Here is an 18987-nt window from a genome sequence, read left to right on the forward strand (position 1 = left end):
TCCTCCCATCGATGGACCGTCGACTTCATGTCATGGGCGGTTCAAGGAGTCACAGACATGCAGAGACGCAGCTGCTGTGAGGGTGCAATAGCATCCTTACTGCCAGCCAGCAGGCCAAAATGTAGAATTACATATCAATGTAAGCTGTGTTTATGTTAAAGTTATTGAAAAAAGAAAAACTCATTTTAAAATGACTGTAAGATTAAAATAATGACAATTTCATGATAATTAGAAGGATGTGACTGATTAAAAGCACATATGTGGGGAAATTAAACAGCTTTAACACATCTGCTCAATTCAAGGCATTCAAAGCTACGACAGAGTGTAAAACAAGCTGCTACGGAGATACAGGAGCAATAATAGTTTACATAAAATCCCATAATTCCACTGGTACTGGGAAGATAGTGGCATAATGTGAGAGGTGAAAGGGAAATGGTACAAAAATACACAAGTAACACCAAAAAGTACGTAACTCTGTGGTGTGAGCTGTTTTCTTATTTATGGCGACATGCACCTGCATCCACACCCATTTGGTGTGGATGTTCGGGATTTATCTCATAATATTTAATAAGCTCATTTGTTGTAGGCAACAACATCTAAATCTGTCTGTTAACACATGCTGTCAGGTAAATGTAACGAAAGCAAAAGTTGGAGTGGAGGCACAAAACCTCTAGAGTGGAAAACGTGGACTCAATTTGAGAACACTTAAACCTCACGTTGAGTCATATCCCATCAGAGGGATGTTATGCTAATGTGAGTCATGGAAGAAGGTGTTGTGGTGGTACCGTTACACAACAGGAAAACACAAACAGTCAACACACAGTCATGACAGCCTTTGTCTTTTGTTAGCAATACCACACGATTGGATGTCCTAAAAGCAATTTAAAGTGTATAGACAGCATAGTATGCTTAGACCTGTGGAAAAGTCATACCAGGAAAGTCTAAGGAGCTTGGAAGGAAAAGTGTCTTTGTCATCCGAGAAGCTTCTTCAGGTCTAGGATGAGAGGTGAAACGTCTTCAAGTGTTACCGTGGAGACAAAGACTATCACAACGTTTCCCAACCAGAAGCCGTGGGTGGATAAAACCATCCGCGACGCTCTGAGATCCCGCACCGCTGCCTACAACACGGGACTCATGACGGGGGACATGGACCCGTACAAAGCCGCGTCATATAACGTGCGGAGGGCGGTGAAAGAGGCGAAGCAGCGCTACGGGAGGAAACTAGAGTCACAACTCCAACAGAGTGACTCTAGGAGCCTGTGGCGGGGACTAAGGACAATAACGGACTATAAAGCACCAACAACCGGTATGACGAACGCGGCCGTGACTCTGGCAGACGAGCTGAACACTTTCTATGCTCGCTTCGAGGCTGCAGCTAAGGTCTCCAACAATGCTAGTGTTAGCGGCGCTAACGGCTGCAGACAGGAAGATACTGCCAGCACCGGAAACGTGCTCGTCATCTCCGAGCATGAAGTAAGGAGAGCCTTCAAGAGAGTGAACACCAGGAAAGCAGCAGGACCAGACGGCATCCCAGGTCGTATCCTAAGAGACTGCGCATACCAGCTAGCTCCTGTGTTCACTGAGATATTCAACATCTCTTTATCTCAGTCGGTGATCCCCACATGCTTCAAAGAGTCCATCATTGTTCCTGTCCCGAAGAAACCCCACCCTGCTTCTCTCAATGACTATCGCCCTGTAGCCCTCACCTCAGTAGTGATGAAGTGCTTTGAACGCCTGGTCAGAGACTTCATCATTTCTTCACTACCAGACACACTGGACCCACTACAGTTCACTTACCGTCCAAATCGTTCCACAGACGATGCCATCTCTCATCTCCTCCACACATCACTCACTCACTTGGACACTAGAAGGGGGAATTATGTTAAAATGCTCTTCATAGACTACAGCTCTGCATTTAACACCATAATTCCCTCCACACTCACCACCAAGCTGGAGCATCTGGGACTCAGCTCATCTATGTGTCAGTGGATCTCCAACTTCCTAACTGGCAGACCACAGGCAGTAAGGATGGGCGGACATGTCTCAGCCTCCACCACTCTCAGCACTGGAGCCCCCCAGGGGTGTGTTCTGAGCCCCCTGCTGTACTCTTTGTACACATATGACTGTGTGGCCACTACCAGCTCCACCACCATCATCAAGTTTGCTGACGACACCGTCGTGGTGGGCCTGATCTCTGATAACAACGAGACGGCCTACCTGAAGGAGATTAGGAATCTGGAGAACTGGTGCCAGAGGAACAACCTCCTTCTAAACGTCAGTAAGACAAAGGAGCTGATAGTGGACTTCAGCACTAAGCAGGAGAGGAACTACCAGACCCCCGTCATCAACGAGTGCCCAGTGGAGAGAGTGGACAGCTTCAAATACCTCGGAGTTCACATCACGCAGGACCTGTCATGGTCCTGTCACATCAACACCGTGGTGAAAAAGGCCCGACAGCGTCTCTACCACCTCAGACGCTTGAGAGACTTCCAACTGCCCTCCAAGGTGCTCAGGAACTTTTACTCGTGCACCATAGAGAGCATCCTGACGGGAAACATCTTAACCTGGTTCGGGAACAGCACCATGCAGGACAGACGAGCTCTACAGAGGGTTGTGCGGTCAGCTGAGCGCACCATCCGCTCCGAGCTCCCTGACCTGCACTCAGTCTACAGCAGGCGGTGCTGGACCAAGGCCAGGAAGATCGTGAAGGACCTCAGCCATCCCAACAACAGACTGTTCTCTCTGCTGAGGTCAGGAAAGCGATTCCGCTCCCTGAAGACCAACACAGAGAGACTGAGGAGGAGCTTCTTCCCGCAGGCGATACGGTCTCTCAATCACACCACCACACAGTACTGACCCACACATACAGTTCTTACACACACACTGGACATTCTGGACATTGTTTTCACTTCATTACTTAAATCACGCTGCTGTTATTGTGTATATGCTGCTGTTATTGTGTATATATTTATTTATATTTCTTCATACATTCTTATATAGTTCTATATTGTGTATTTTGTTGTACAGTTATTTTATTTTCAACTTTAATTTATATATTTTATCTTATTCTCCCAGTTAAATTTACCCTTCATTCTAATTTGTGTTGTACAGTTATTTCATTTTTAACCTTAATTTATATTTTATTCCTTCCTAGTTAAATTTACCCTTTTTAATTTTTCATATTTATTTCCTATCTTATTCATAGCCTTTTCCTTTTTTGTTTTCTTTAGGTCACGAGCAGTTGTCCAAGCATTTCACTACATATCGTACTGTGTATGACTGTGTACGTGACAAATAAAATTTGAATTAGAATTTTGATAAAGAAGTGCAGACGCTTTTCTTTCCAAGCTCCTTAGACTACGATGAGCTGGATGACTGAGAACCTTCACAGACCTATAAGAGGGAAAATAGTCAGTTAAGAAAAATCACCAGAATGTGATTTAAATTTACAAAAACCACGTCCTGCAGCTCTTTTCTTTCTATTTAACCCCCCAAACTGGCCAAAGTGCAGTGGTGCTTCCAATGTCTATGGCCACTTTCCAGGATGAAAGCTCTTTCCAACACTGTGGATTGCAGTACATCCCGAACTGAAAGCCTTTCTCTGTCAAACACCTGTGATTGGCTCAAGCTGAATCCCCAAAAACTTTATTTCTAAAGCCTGAAGGTGCAGGAGTGTAGATCTCTCCCGGGTTATTTGATTAAAAATGTGCTGAAAGGTTATTGTGGATTTTGTCCAGTGACGCCAACATGTTGCCCAGCTTCAAAGGAGTAGCAAGAGGTCCATGCAGGGTGGCACATACCTCTTCAGTGAAGTATGTTTAAATACTCTATATGTAAATGGAGTCAATAACATATCGACAAAAACACTTTAAAACTATTGTATCATTATCTCTTCTAAGAAAACAAAGATAAGATTTTCAGCAACCAATCTGTCAGTTAATTCGGACTACAAAGCAATTCAAACCTGAACTGACCTTCATATGCCAACATTCAGCCTTATTTTCTCATAAAAACTGCATATTATCAAAAACTAATGACTCTCTTGTGGCTATCTGAGTGTTTATAGCTTTCTTGTCCCTAGGTAGCACTTATTTCAACCCACACGACCATATAGGGAATGCCAAATATATTTAACTTGGAAAAACTTAAGAGTGAACTTATAAGTTCCTCCAAGTTAAATATATTCCAAGTTAAAGTTACTACATGGAGGATTCGGGAAACAGACACTATCTCTACTTTTAAGATTAGGCTTAAAACTTTCCTTTTTTCTAAAGCATATAGTTAGGGCTGGACCAGGTGACCCTGAATCCTCCCTTTGTTATGCTGCAATAGATGTAGGCTGCCGGGGGATTCCCATGATGCATTGAGTTTTTCCTTTCCAGTCACCTTTCTCACTCACTATGTATTAATAGACCTCTCTGCATTGAATCATATCTGTTATTAACCTCTGTCTCTCTTCCACAGCATGTCTTTATCCTGTCTTCCTTCTCTCACCCCAACCGGTCGCAGCAGATGGCCGCCCCTCCCTGAGCCTGGTTCTGCCGGAGGTTTCTTCCTGTTAAAAGGGAGTTTTTCCTTCCCACTGTCGCCAAAGTGCTTGCTCATAGGGGGTCATATGATTGTTGGGTTTTTCTCTGTATCTATGAAGCGCCTTGAGGCGACTTTTGTTGTGATTTGGCGCTATATAAATAAAATTGAATTGAATTGAATTGAATTGAATTGAATTGAATTGAATTGAATTGAATTGAATTGAACCTTTCGAAGCTCCGGCTAATAGCTTAACGTGTATCTCTTTACACTCTTTGTGCAACTCCACTTGCAGAATGGAAATGTTGAAAGCCTGTTTCCTTAGTGTTATCTACACAGGGAGGATAAAACAAAGAAAGCAGCCACTGAATACACAAGATAAGTAGTGGAGTGAAGTTATCCTTGGTGAATGTGAAGTATATGTCAAGTGAGGTGATAGTGGAAGGAAAAGGTTTTCCACCTTTGCTATTATGTTTATGGAGTTATGTAGGTAATGTTAGCTTAGTGAGAACTTGTTATTTATTTCTTCAGTCTAGAAAGTCAACTACTTCAAGCTATCAAGTGGTCAAGCTAGCAGGCTAACTAGCTAGCAGGCTAACTAGCATGTTTAAAAATAAAGTGAAAGTTTGTTCTCTTTGTGCAAAGGTCATGTTTAATCTGTTTTTTCATGTGGTGGCTGCCAACAGCTTGACACGAAATTAACTGCTGCACATGTAGCAGCAGTACACAGTAGGATATAGCGCAACTTCAATTTCAGCTAATGCTAAGGATAGCCCCACTACCTGTACATAGCACATAGCTGTTTTGCTGCTGTGTAGCAGTTTGAAATCTCATATATCAAACATTTTAAACCTAGATGATATATTAAATGACCTATTATTACAAACTAATCAGAATTATAGTTAATGGCAGATCCAAATCCCAACTCTCCTTTTGCTCCCTGTATTTCTCAAACTGAACTTCAGTGATCTTTCATCTAGAGCAGTGGTTCTTAACCTGGGTTCAATCGAACCCTTAGGGGTTCGGTGAGTCGGTCTCAGGGGTTCGGCAGAGCCTCCACCGTGACATGCATGGCTCATTTTGTGCACCAGTTAAAAACATATCTATGTCTTCAATTGGAAAAAATCATATTTTATTTTTCACTAAAGAGGGGTTCAGTGAAAGCACATATGAAACTGGTGGGGCTCGGTACCTCCAACAAGGTTAAGAACCACTGATCTAGAGGAAGTAGACCCATGCCAACAAAATGCCCTTGATCCAGCACAACAGAGCCACCAATCAACTCAATGTTGTGGTGAATGGTTCAAGATTTTCCACTATTTTCTGGGGGTCTGTCTGTAACTTCTCTGTGATTGTTGTCTCAAGTAATTAGTGAAGAAAAATAACCCCATTTTTCTTATGGCTGTGTTTTCCACCGGTCTTGTTAACAGGACAAAGAAGGGATATCCAATCATTTATCCTCAAAAACAATACAAAGGGAGACCTTGGGAACAAAGACGATTTCCTACTGAATGGGGCATCCTGGTGATTTAGTGGATTAGTGAACTGGTCTGGGAATCCACTCTCATATCATTCACCCATGTTTGTCTTTGAAGTTTATGTATAGAGAAAGGTCGACATTAGCACGTTTCAGTCCTTACTCTATCAACCACAGGCAGGCCTGTGGGTTAGGCATGATGAGAGCAAGGACAGCCACAGTCCTGTCATTTTAATAATGATCTTTCAAGGTAAAGAGGCAAAGTAGCATGTCTTTGAATCTGACAATGTGTGAACAGAAACTAAATGAATCAAAGTGTCGCCAGGTTCCATGACGCACAACTGTGGGTTAGGGTATGATAGGGTTAGATATGTTATCTGTAAACTTTCAGGGAACTGTGGTGGTGGCACAGACTAATAGCAGTTCCCTAGAAATAGGTTTTCCCAGTAATTGTGATGTTTAAGATACTGGGTAAGTCATTCAAGTTTCAGGGTGTATTTCTTTTATACCACAATCAGGAAATGGCCCTTCTGACCCCCAAGTAATTTACTATAAAGACGACATTCCTTTCCCATAATGTAGCTGCATCTGTCTGGGTGATGAGCAGAGTGATGGACTAAGCTGACATAATAACAGAAGCAGAGAAATTTCCTCAATGTTTATTTAATCGTGGCTTCATTTTGTTGGATCGTCCTTGGCCTCTGATGCTAATCTTCCTGCAGCCAGACACAAAAAAATGTCCAAATAAAACATGGTCGCAATAATGACTGCAATTTTCCAATCAAACAGAGTGAAGACAAACAACAAATAACTTCAAATTCAAAAGCAGATTATCTTGGAGCTGATCCTAACACATCGCAACTCAGTCAAATAATATGCATAACTCTCAATATGAATAATATCTCAAATGAGCCATTTCATTTAGTCAAAAAAGAAATAAAAAAACATTACCACTGGATTCAGGACTATCCTGGGAAATCAAACCATTAATTTATTTGAACAAAATATAAATAAAGTCTCACTAAAGTAAGCAAACAAAGTCCACTTTATGTAAACCCCATCAATGATTACCAGGGACATGCAGTAAAAAGCTAGTTGCGTTTGGCCCAAATTTAGCATGAGAAGCTAAACCCCTCCAACGCTTTAAGTGGAACTTGTTTATTTGAAATTCTGTTGTCACAACAAGTCCCTGTGGTAAACAGAAGCAAAACAAAGTGGAGATAGTGAGGACGAATGGAATATTTGTGACAAAAATTGTAAGTCTTTTTCCAAGGAAATGACTCCACTTCCCAGCTGTGAAACAATGGTGTTGTTTCAGGTTGACAGTAGAGACACTCACTATTTGATTGACTCGCATTTACTGGTAGAGCTGGACTGCTCAGTATCCTGTCTGGTGAGGTAAGGCACATGGGGACTGACAGAAACCAATCCACAGCCAAAGATCTAAAACAGTCCAGCTTTCAATTAGAGCTCACGTCAATTCACGTATTAATGGAACATGACAAGCGCCCGGTTCATCTAGAGCAGGGGTGTCCAACTCCAGGCCTCGAGGGCCGGTGTGCTGCAGGTTTTAGATGTGTCCTTGATACATCACAGCAGATTTAAACGGCTAAATGACCTCCTCAACATGTCCTGAAGTTCTCCAGAGGCCCAGTAATGAGCTAATCATTTGATTCAGGTGTGCTGACCCAGGGTGAGATCTAAACCTGCAGGACACCGGCCCTCGAGGCCTGGAGTTGGCCAAGCCTGATCTAGAGAGATGCACACCTACAGACAGTTTAGGCTCATCAGTTAACAACATGGATGTCTCTGGACTGGAAGAGGAAGCTTAAGCACCGGGCTGACACACACAGGCACAACTTCTTTGCTGTGAACAGACAGCTGTACTTCGTAGCTCTCCCCAAACCAAGTATTGCTAATTCGGCAAAGTTTTTCAGGTGTGTACCTCTGATATGAGTCAAAGTTTCAAGTGTAATACTCTATTTGTACCAACGATTTAATAATCAAAACTAGTAATGAAACTGCTGAATAGCCAGATAGAAACTTTCTACCAGGTGAGAAGCACGTAATGAGACGTTTCACTTGTTGAGTTGTTGTCGCACACTCACTATCACAGCAGCTTCTCATTTACACTTTCAGCAACACTGTCGGTCACAGTTAGACTTTTGCATGTTCCAACATGCCCGTGGTGGTGGGCAGGTGAAGCGCAGCATTTTTTTCATGAGCACCCTGCTGCTGCTGCTGTAAAGGTGAACAAGGTTGAACTAAAACATTAATGCTGCAGAATGGAACAAAGAGCTGAAACAGACTATAAAGTTTTGGATTATAATGCCTCATCGATCTCACCTTATTTTCACATTGTTGTTTAGCACTTACTTGTTACTTGGGTGTCAATCTCAAGACAGAACAGAGAGATTATTTATAATAAAACCACAAAGAAACCACAGTTAGTCTCAGGAGAAAAGATTCCGAACAAGGCCCAGTTTGCATCGACTTTTGGATTTACAGTAAATGTTTGGATCAAAACTAAAAGTTCATGCATAATAATTAAAGTAGTATTGAAACAAGGATCACAGACTTCAGTCTAATTTCTTTTTCACTTTCATCTGTACATGAAATTTTCTGTTATAAATAGAAAAGCAGCAAATAACAGAGAGCCAGAGTGTGTGACAGAAAGAAAAAAAGCATTCTTATACGTTAATGTGATCACTTCCTTCCTGTGTGTTATGGTAAGGGGAAACCGGTGACCATGTGTTTGTTGGGCTGTGAAAACAGTCATGCTATGGCAACACCTCTTGTTTCTCACACCGTTGGCAATGGCTCAAATAATTTTTCTTCAAGTCACACTGAAAAAGGCTTTTATTATGTTATTAAACTACCAGCACTACTAATGTTAACAGTCGTCAGCTCCAAAAAAGGAGAAAAAAAAATCTCTCCACTCCTTGCAAACGTTTGTGACTACAGGAGGGGAGAGAAGCGTGGGCCAGGCAACATATCCTAAAAAATCCTTTCTGTCTAACCAGCTGGCTCAGGGTAATATGCCAGAGTTTTGCAATACCCCAGAAGAACTGATGGGCTGATTGAATGATCCCATCAGAGTAAGCAAAAATAGCAGCTAAGTTTCATGTTCCAGCGATCTCAGACAAATTTCCTTACACGAGCAGATAAACCTAAAAATAGGTTAATTACCCGAGCTAGCCAGGACATGCTAAAGCAGACAGTTCCCAACCCATAAGCTTATACACCTCAGGCACAAAGTGTTCGCCTTTAACAATCTGGAGATCATGAAAACAAACTATGCAAGGTCATTATCTCATGACCACCAAAGAGCGAACTCGACACTCAGCTAAAGTTTGTTGATATGTCTGTGAAGGATCTCAGTCATCCAGGTCATGGTAGTCTAAGGAGTTTGGAAAGAAAACCATCTGGACTTCTTTAGGTTTCTTGAAGACGTTTCATCTGCTTCTTCAGTTCTAAGAGCAACTGGTGGAGAGTCCCAGATTTTAAGCCCTATGGGGGTGTCCCCAAGAGGTCATGGACCCCCTATCACCTCAGTAAATCACATGATAAGGTAGGGCTAGGTTTCACAATGGAGTCACCTGAAACCTTGGCTGATTGTGAAGTACACCTGTTTTCACATCTTGGCTCGTGTGATTAGGTAGAGGATCAACAGGGGGTCCATGACCCTCTTGGGGGGACACTCCCACAGGGCTTAAATCTGGAACTCTCCACCAATTGCTCTTTGAACTGAAGAAGCTTCTCGGATGAAACGTCTTCAAGAAACCTAAATTAGTCCAGATGCTTTTCTTTCCGAGCACCTTAGACTTTTATTGATATGCCACCTTCACCTACGATATACATGTATACACATCTCATTTTCAGTAAAAGAAGCAGTCAGATGATACTCTGTCAGTATTTGGCAAAACATTCAAAGAGCAATTTAAAATGCAAAACACTGCAATTGTCCTTCTATTTGTTTGACTTATATTAGCTCCAAACTGTCTTCAACAGTGTCACAATAGCACAGACCTACTCTACCCCACTATGTGAATTATAAGAATTATAGTTTTTTTGTTTAAATCATCTGTTTATTTAAGGAGGACACTAAACTGGACTACATTTGTCTAGCCACAGATTGATAAGGCTTATACACGTCTATATTTTTTATGTAGTTGGACTGGTATCGCAGCAGAACCCCTCCCTGAGCCTGGTTCTGTCGAAGGTTTCTTCCTGTTAAAAGGGAGTTTTTCCTTCCCACTGTCGCCAAAGTGCTTGCTCATAGGGGGTCATATGACTGTTGGGTTTTTCTCTGTATGTATTATTGTAGGATCTACCTCACAATATAAAGTGCCTTGAGGTGAATGTTGTTGTGATTTGGCGCTGTATAAATAAAACTGAATTCATGTTTTCTTCATTATCAGCAATGTTTGCTGGCATTGCAAACTTCTTGGAGGGAACACGGGAGTCACAGTGCTTGAAATTCCCATGTGGTGTCCTGTAGCCCTCATGCACAGTTACATTTTAGGAGCTAGAAATAGAGCTTTTTAATATCACTTCTGTGTAAAACTATGCTGGCACCAGCCCACATTGCATTTTTTCCCACTGACCCAAAACAAGCATTAGCAAAAGTATTTATATTAATTAACTTAGGTCAAATTTCGTCAAAGCCCTCCTTATTACATCAACAATCTAGTCTCCCTGCAAAGCACCCAAACAAAAAACAAGCACATCCAGAATTATAGCTATGAAACCACTTTATGGAAGAAAAATAAATCTATATAAAACCACGATGAGAATTAAAAAGTATCACGTGGCTTTTTTTCAAAAACTGTAAAAAAAAAAGTAGAAAAGCAACAATGAAACTAGATACTAGAATCCAACTAGAAACAGGATTTATTATTAGAAACGAGGTCAGTAACATAATCGTGATTTGCACCAAGTCATTATACATGCTCATTTAGGCACGGAGTCGTGGAGCAGACGCTCTCGTTCCAAGTCATTTTGCAGCCTATATATGCTGGCCTTCGTGTCAGTGAGACAGGCCAAAGGTGTGATGATGGCGGTGATGATAAAGAATCAGGAGCTAAAGGTGGTGTAATTGAATTGTGATGTTATTTAGAGCAGAGAACCACTGAAGAAATGGCACGTCTGAACTAAAAGAGAAATATATTTGTACTAAAAATCTAGACAAAGAGAAATAATAGTAAATGATCTGGTATTAATATAGTGTTTTTCTGCTCCTACCGGGCAGTCGAAACACTTCACGCTACAGCCACGTTGTGCTGAAAGTTTTGTGTAAATGCATTTGTTATTTTTCTTTTGCATTTTTTGTTAATATCTTGGCTTCAATTGATGACTTATTCTGCTTGTTTTTCACGATTCCTTTCGTTTTGTTATGACTTGCAGATGCTTTCTGTCATATAACAAAGACTCCTCGTTGTTGATCAGTATTTAGACCTCAGCTGGTATTTAAATTTGTCATTACAATTTTTCTCAAATTGCACTGAGGATGGCTTGAGGCTGAATCCATTTGTTATAAACCACATTTAGTTTAACACACATCAATGCTGTATTCTATGCACTTTAAGTGCTTTTTACCCATCACACACAGACTCACATGCTGATGGATGCATCAAGGGATTAATCGCTTAACTATGTTCCCCAAGGATGCTGGAGGGATTTCAAACCACCAACCTTCTGATATGTCCGTAGTTTTATTTTTCTTGCACCAAAGGACAAGTGGTTTATAGTAAAGTGCAACCAGTCCAGAAACGACTATCCTCTACTGCAGGCTTGGCCAACTCCAGGCCTCGAGGGCCGGTGTCCTGCAGGTTTTAGATCTCACCCTGGGTCAGCACACCTGAATCAAATGATCAGTTCATTACCAGGCCTCTGGAGAACTTCAAGACATGTTGAGGAGGTCATTTAGCCGTTTTAATCAGCTGTGTTGGATCAAGACACATCTAAAACCTGTAGGACACGGGCTCTCGAGGCCCGGAGTTGGCCACCCCTGCTCTACTGCTAACAACAACATTGACTGTATGCAAAGGCAACAAGATAACACAAAGCAGGTGAACCGAGAACGATAACAAGGCTGACTGTGTGCCGATACCAGCCGAGCAGACAAAGCCTGATCTTTAGCAGGTGACAAAAACAGCGCTGAGCAGTCAGACTTGCAGCATTTTATGTAAATAGACCTCGGCTGTGTCATTATTAGGACAGGGATTTATGCCAGCGTGTGGGCGGATCGTGGATTAAAATGAATTTTGTTAACTGGTGCGACGATAGATTTCAGCCCATGTAGATTAACGTGAAAGTAATTTAACAAGAAGTGTTTCAAATTATTCAAATGACTTTGAATAGGAACAGGAAACCGAGGCTACAGTTTGGACGGACTCACCAAAACTGTACAACGGAACATTGGACAGCGTTGCCCTGTGTGATGAGTCTGGATTTCTGGCAACTTCTGGATGCTGTAGGTTCACATTTGGCGTACATAACGTGAAAGCGTGGCTCCATCCTGCCTTGTATCAAAGTTTCAGGCTGGTGGCCGTCACATACACTTTGGGCCTATGAGTACCAACTGTGTATTAATTGTCTTTCTCCACAGTGTACCCATTTTCTAATGACTACTTCTAGCTGTTGTAATGCACCATGTCACCTTAAAATGGTTTGTTGAACATGACAGTGAGTTTGCTGCGCTGCCTCACCTGTCATCAGATCTCAATCCCATAGAGGACCTTTGGGATGTGCAGCTGACAAATCTCTAGAAACCACTTGATATATAGTCTTGAATCCATGTCAGCAAGAATTAAGACAAAAGACGATCCAACCCTGTACTAGTTGTAACAAATTAAGTAGCCAGTTAGAGTAAATTTCTTTAACTACAGATCAGAATAATGGCACGTACCAAAGCAAACACCTCAACACCATTGTCTTAATCTGCTCAGCCATCAGCCCTTATTGTCATCAGCCCTTTGATTACTTCAACTGACATTAGTCACCATCATCATCATCATACAAACTTTATTGCAGCAGCGGCTAAATTTTAGCTTTTACAAGTCACTCAGAAATCAAAGTTCTTGACCACGGCAGACTTGGGAGTCGTGAAGTGCACTGCAAATAAAACTCTGGGAAACCACAAACTCTACAACACAGAGCTGCACTCCACCCATGGACAAGCAGCACAAAACACTGTAATTCAAAATCCTTTGCTGCAGAGAAAAATGGGTCAGCAAAATAAAAAAGGAATCTGGCTTCAAATGCCTACAGCTGTTTAACACGCAGCAAATAGAAGATGAGGGTAAATGGTTCAATCACACATCTTTGTCTCTTGTCACGGTCACACAAATGAGGCTTTGTCATTGAGAACTTAAATGTGGTTTCAAAAGTCAGATCTTATTGTAACTGCATAAACAGCATGTTCCACAACAGTCAAAGCTTGAAACTGAAACTCCCATGGTCTGATGTATTTTCAGCCTGTATCGGTATAGGCTTAAAATAATAAAAAGAATTTTAAAAAAGGGATCCAGCACCCAAGAAAACATTCTGTTATAGATACAAGGAGCTTTGCTCTTTGTTATTATGCCATAGAAATCCAGGTCACCGGCCAAATATTTGGTTAAGCCCATCTTCTGCTCCAGCTGGTTATGCTACACACAGTCCCTGGGACATACAGTATATAGGTTAACTCATCCACACCCACCACCACAGGGCAGCTGCATGCCTGTAACTATGTAATCCAACGATCTACTAACAAAAGCACATACACTCACAACACACAGAGCAATGTGAGGAAGCAGTCATAAGGCAATTACTCCCCAGTGCTCACATGTCTACCTGTCTAATGATTCAGTACAGTGCACCATTTGTGTACTTCTCCTTTCTTCACTGTAGTCCAGTACTTTCCACAGGAAACCCTCAGTCACAGAGGTGGAACCCACCCAACCAACGAGAGGTTGATGCCCAACGTCTCCAGACATCCACAATTACACACTACATTTCCCATTTCCCCTTCTATTTTTGCTTAAATGTCTACAGAAATAAACAGATTGTGATTCTTTAATGCATACAAGAGAAAATTACTTCTCGCGTGTAATTCGGGATATTTTATTTAATTCATTAAGGCCATCTAGGCCTAATTTGGTTGTATTTAGTTGTTTCTCTTTTATCTGCACGCTCTCTAAACACTGAAAAAGTCCCACCCGGCAGCCTGATCAGTCTCCTGCTAAGCCAAAATACCGTCAGCCCTCTTGGGGCGAGACCCAGCCTAGTTTTTACACTGGTGTAGTTTCTCCCTGAAACAGCCTACATGACTGATGAATACTTAACATGCTTTAAGGTTTTGCTGTTCATCAAAGCAAATTCCTAACATAGTAATAACATCGTAATAAATGATTACATTTATAGAGCAAATACTAATGCAGCCATCCTTCATTACACCCAATTTAAGCTTATAGACATGTTCTATAAAACAAATATAATACTTGTAGGGCAAGTACTATATTCAAATATTTGTTACATTTTGAATCAAATGAAAACTTTGTAACAAATATGCTGCAAGAAAGTAAATTGATACAAAATCACCTTCCTTTAACACTTTGTTCTAAAGTAGCAGATATTTACCACTTGCCATGAATGACTGGTGATATAGATAGGTCTGTTGATGAGGGCTGGAACTAAACGCTGATACGGGCAGACAAAGTCAAATTTACCACCATTGCTCTAGGCTGCGAGGATCACAGACCCTTCAATGTCACAATATTTTTTTATTTATTTTTCATTCTTTGGTTACGTCCCCGGGCTCAGCTGCTTATTATTATGCCTGATAGTCAAAACTGGACTATATTTACACCGTGGCTTAAAAAAAGCCCAGAAAGAAGTCTGGATAATAAACAAATTCATTGCAGCACTTCCAGACTGATTTGCATGGCAAAATACTCGACTATCTTTAAACACAGCACGCAGCTGTGTTTAAAGATTTCTTTTTTTCTCTCCACCCAAACATGTGACAGTGCATTCGCTTTCGAAGCTAAGTATTCATGTAATGATAAGAAACACACGAGTGCTCACATGGGAGGGGCTAATGAATGAGAAAATGCAAGCGAGCCTGCTCGTGCTGCAAAGTGATAAACACACAGCAAAGGGAGGCACTCAGAGATTAGAAGGAGTGAACACCCAAGAGGAGACTTTGTTACAGTAAATCGGAAAGTTAGTTTGACAGTTGGACAGAGTGAAAACACAGCATGACAACATGAATTGCGTGTGGCCGTATGTGTACCGTCTAACCTGTGAGTGTGGCCGTGGTTTGTAGCGTGGAGCTTCCTGATGACTTCCTCACTGAAGTCAAAATGAACCCTTCCTCTGGCACAGGGTGAACGCCGGTACATTTCCCCGACACACATGAACTCATGCACACGCTATCTGACTCATACTATCACATATGTAACTACAAGCACAACCTGCTGTTAGAGCCTCAAAAACTCAGCACGCACACACACAAAGCGCACAAATGTCTCATACACTGTAGCATTATTAAAACCTAAGCAGCATGCACACACACCTCAGACACTCAGCATTCAACAACAAATCTCACACACACCTTGTCACAAAAGCATGCGACTACAAAAGACTGACAACTGACATTCCTCACACATTCACCACATTTCAACACACAACCAGCCAACCTGTATATCGATATATGACAGTACATCGAAACGACTGTTTCCTATAAAGCTTCTGTTAAAACAAAAGTTACTCAGCACATTATCCATCAGCCACTCTCTCCGAGGTACAAGACAAGCAGCAAGCACGTCTCCAGTCACCCTCTCGCCACACTTGATCTCATGTCACAACAGTATAAGCAGCAGCCTGCACGTCACATCACTGAACTCTTTCAGCCCCTGATCACTGTCTGACTCTGTCACTGCCCCCTCTCTGCCGGACTCTTCTCCTCGTCACAGACTATACTTCCTCCCCATGCTGTGTGTGTGTGTGTGCGAATCTGAGCGGCTGTGTGTTTAACATGTGTGTGTATGGAGCTCTGTTCCCTTCGGTGCAGCCCAGCAGAGTAAGGAGGAACATCAAAGTTGCGGACTGGAATAACTGGAGTGGAGTAATTATTCACAACCTTTGCCAGCTTTTTGTATCTACAGAAAACATCCAGAAGCACGAGGACTCACACACTCAGCTACTCAAAAATAACTACATGCAAACAAACTGTGATTTATGTCATTTTTCTTGAAAAGCCTCTGAAATAACCCTCTGTACACAAAGGTTCGAGCTTTAGTTTCACTTATTTTAAAATATATGAAATAAGTTTGCATATTTGGGTAAAAGTTTTAGGCTTAAAGATTTTATTGGTTCAGCGTTCTTTCCTTTTTATGGTATCTTGTGAACCGGCTGCACATTTTTGAACGCACAGCGCAATAAAAGATTATTACACTTCCCTTTAACGACGTCTCTTCTGCATTTACGAGCAAAATATAAAGACTGGAGAACATCTTTGAGGACGAGTCAGTGATGGCGTCATAGAGTAAGGTATAGCTATGCTAAGATCTTGTGCGGCTACATTATAAAGACCTTTAAGCAACATATTTAAGCTCTTTTCTGCTTCGATTCACTATTTGAAACCTGGTCCACCTTAACTGTCAGCGCATCTCTGTGTGAGAAAGAGGGGGCATCTGGCATCATTGCAGGGGGCCACAGTGCCCGTTGACACTGTGCGCTATACTGATCGCTAAGCCCTCATTTCATGACAACTGATGACAGGCTTGCGATGGATAGCAGCACGTACAAAATGTGCAAAGTCATCAGAAAGAGCAGTGAGTACTGGTTTTGTGTGTGTGTGTGTTTTGTAGAAAGGGAATAAACGTGAAGACTTAGCTTCATTTTGGGGGTATCAGTCTTAGATTTAAGCCACGAGCTTCATTTGAAACTGCAGAAGAAGCTCATTTGTTCATGTAGACTCTGTAACACAGGTTTACATTTCACATCAGAATCAGAAAGGGTTTTATTGCCAAATGTTGAGCAGGTTTACAACATTAGGAAATTGCTGCGGTGCTTCAGTGCAAACATAGTGTCATAAATAGCACTTAAATAGACATGAAAAAATAAAAGTAGGGATAAGAATTAAAAGTGCTACGTAGAAAGATATGTGCATGAGCTATACATGAGATATATACATGAGAATAAGAATTAAGAGTGCTACGTTGAAAGATATATACATGAGTGCAGGTGGTGATCAGTGCCAAACATGGAATGATGCAGTGAACACAGCGTAGGGTCATGTGTTAGTGGCGGGAACAGTCATACGGTTATTGTTCATGTGTCCAACAGCAGAGGGGAAGAAACTGTTCTTGTGGCGAGAGGTTCTGGTGCGAATGGACCGGAGCCTCCTGCCTGAGGGGAGCAGGTCAAACAGACTGTGTCCAGGGTGAGAAGGGTCAGCTGAGATCCGGGCTGCACGCCGCAGAGTCCTGGAGGTGTATAGGTCCTGCAGAGATGGGAGTCTGCAGCCAATCACCTTCTCAGCAGAGCGCACAACACGCTGCAGTCTCTGTTTGTCCCTGATAGTGGCTCCAGCGTACCACACGGTGATGGAGGAGGTGAGGATGGACTCGATGATTGCAGTGTAGAACTGCATCATCGTCCGTGTTGGCAGGGTGAATTTCTTCAGCTGCCTCAGGAAGTACATCCTCTGCTGGGCTTTCTTGATGACGGAGGTGATGGTGGGCTCCCACTTCAGGTCCTGGGTGATGGTGGTACCCAGGAAGCAGAATGAGTCCACAGAGGTGATGGGGGTGTCAGTCAGGATGATGGGGGGGAGTGGGGCTGTGTGCTTCCTGAAGTCCACAATAATCTCCACTGTCTTCTGGGCATTCAGCACCAGGTTGTTGTGGCTGCACCAGGACACCAGACGTTCAACCTCCCTCCTGTAGGCAGACTCATCCCCGTCCGAGATGAGTCCAATGACGGTGGTGTCATCTGCAAACTTGATTAGCTTGACAGACTGGTGGGTGGAGGTGCAGCAGTTGGTGTACAGGGAGAAGAGCAGAGGAGAAAGAACACAGCCCTGAGGGGAGCCGGTGCTGATGGTCCGGGAGTCTGAGACATTCTTTCCCAGCCTCACATGCTGCTTCCTGTCCGTCAGGAAGTCAGTGATCCACCGGCAGATGGGATCAGGCACATTCATCTGGGAAAGCTTGCCTCGGAGATGGTCTGGAAGGATGGTGTTGAAGGCAGAGCTGAAGTCCACAAACAGGATCCTGGCGTAGGTTCCTGGGGAGTCCAGATGCTGCAGGATGAAGTGTAGGGCCATGTTGATGGCGTCGTCTACAGACCTGTCTACAGACGATGATGCATCACATGTTTTGTGGCGTACATGTCTATAATCTGGTGTCTTGGCCTTTGTTAAGCCTAAGGAGCACTGGTGTATTTTACAAAGCCAGACTCTTCTTATCTGCGTCCAATCTTAACGCTTACAAAGAACTGCTATGATTTGCACTCCTCTCGATGGCTTCCCCACGACTTTTTTCTAAAATTGGTAAACCGGCTTTCTATTGGTCAGAGCGCATTAAAGCTGGATGTATTTGTCACCCCGGGAGAGTTAAAAGCTCTCATATAGGCTAAAACTGCATGGATATGTCCTGCTACCCAAAGGCTGACCTTCTCTTTTTTATTTCAACGTTCATTCAGGTTACATTTTCATGTTTCCCGTTTTTGTAACTTTATAATCATGCGACTTCTTGGCGAGTGAAAAAGAAACTTTTAATGTGAAGAGACTTCCTGGTTAAATAAAATTTAAATTACAAGAAAAAAACCAACAAATGCTACTTTTTAAATATATGTCTCTTGTTATGGTTTACGAAGTTTCACGAAAACCCCCAACACACCAACACACACACACACACACACTATGAGTTTCGGTTCTTCTTATGAAACTCAGGAAAATCTCGCTGAATGACAGCTGGAGGAGTTTCTAA

At 42.3% G+C, this 18987-nt stretch overlaps 1 protein-coding gene across 7 annotated transcripts in view; it reads right to left on the reverse strand.

Annotated features, from left to right (window-relative positions):
- Window positions 1–18987, reverse strand: part of pde4ba (phosphodiesterase 4B, cAMP-specific a) — a 222618-nt gene that overhangs the window by 59734 nt on the left and 143897 nt on the right. The window contains exon 1 of one of the 7 annotated variants that reach the window (XM_082511430.1): window positions 15293–15994. The exons of the other annotated variants lie outside the window; for them this stretch is intronic. Within the exon in view, the coding sequence (XP_082367556.1) occupies window positions 15293–15408 (116 nt within the window). The 5' untranslated portion in view covers window positions 15409–15994. Of the gene's footprint in view, window positions 1–15292; window positions 15995–18987 lie in introns of those variants that run through there. 7 annotated transcript variants of the gene reach the window in all.

The sequence above is a fragment of the Aulonocara stuartgranti genome (genome assembly GCF_965226115.1).
Source record: "Aulonocara stuartgranti genome assembly, chromosome: 17".
NCBI classification, from domain to species: Eukaryota; Metazoa; Chordata; class Actinopteri; order Cichliformes; family Cichlidae; genus Aulonocara; species Aulonocara stuartgranti.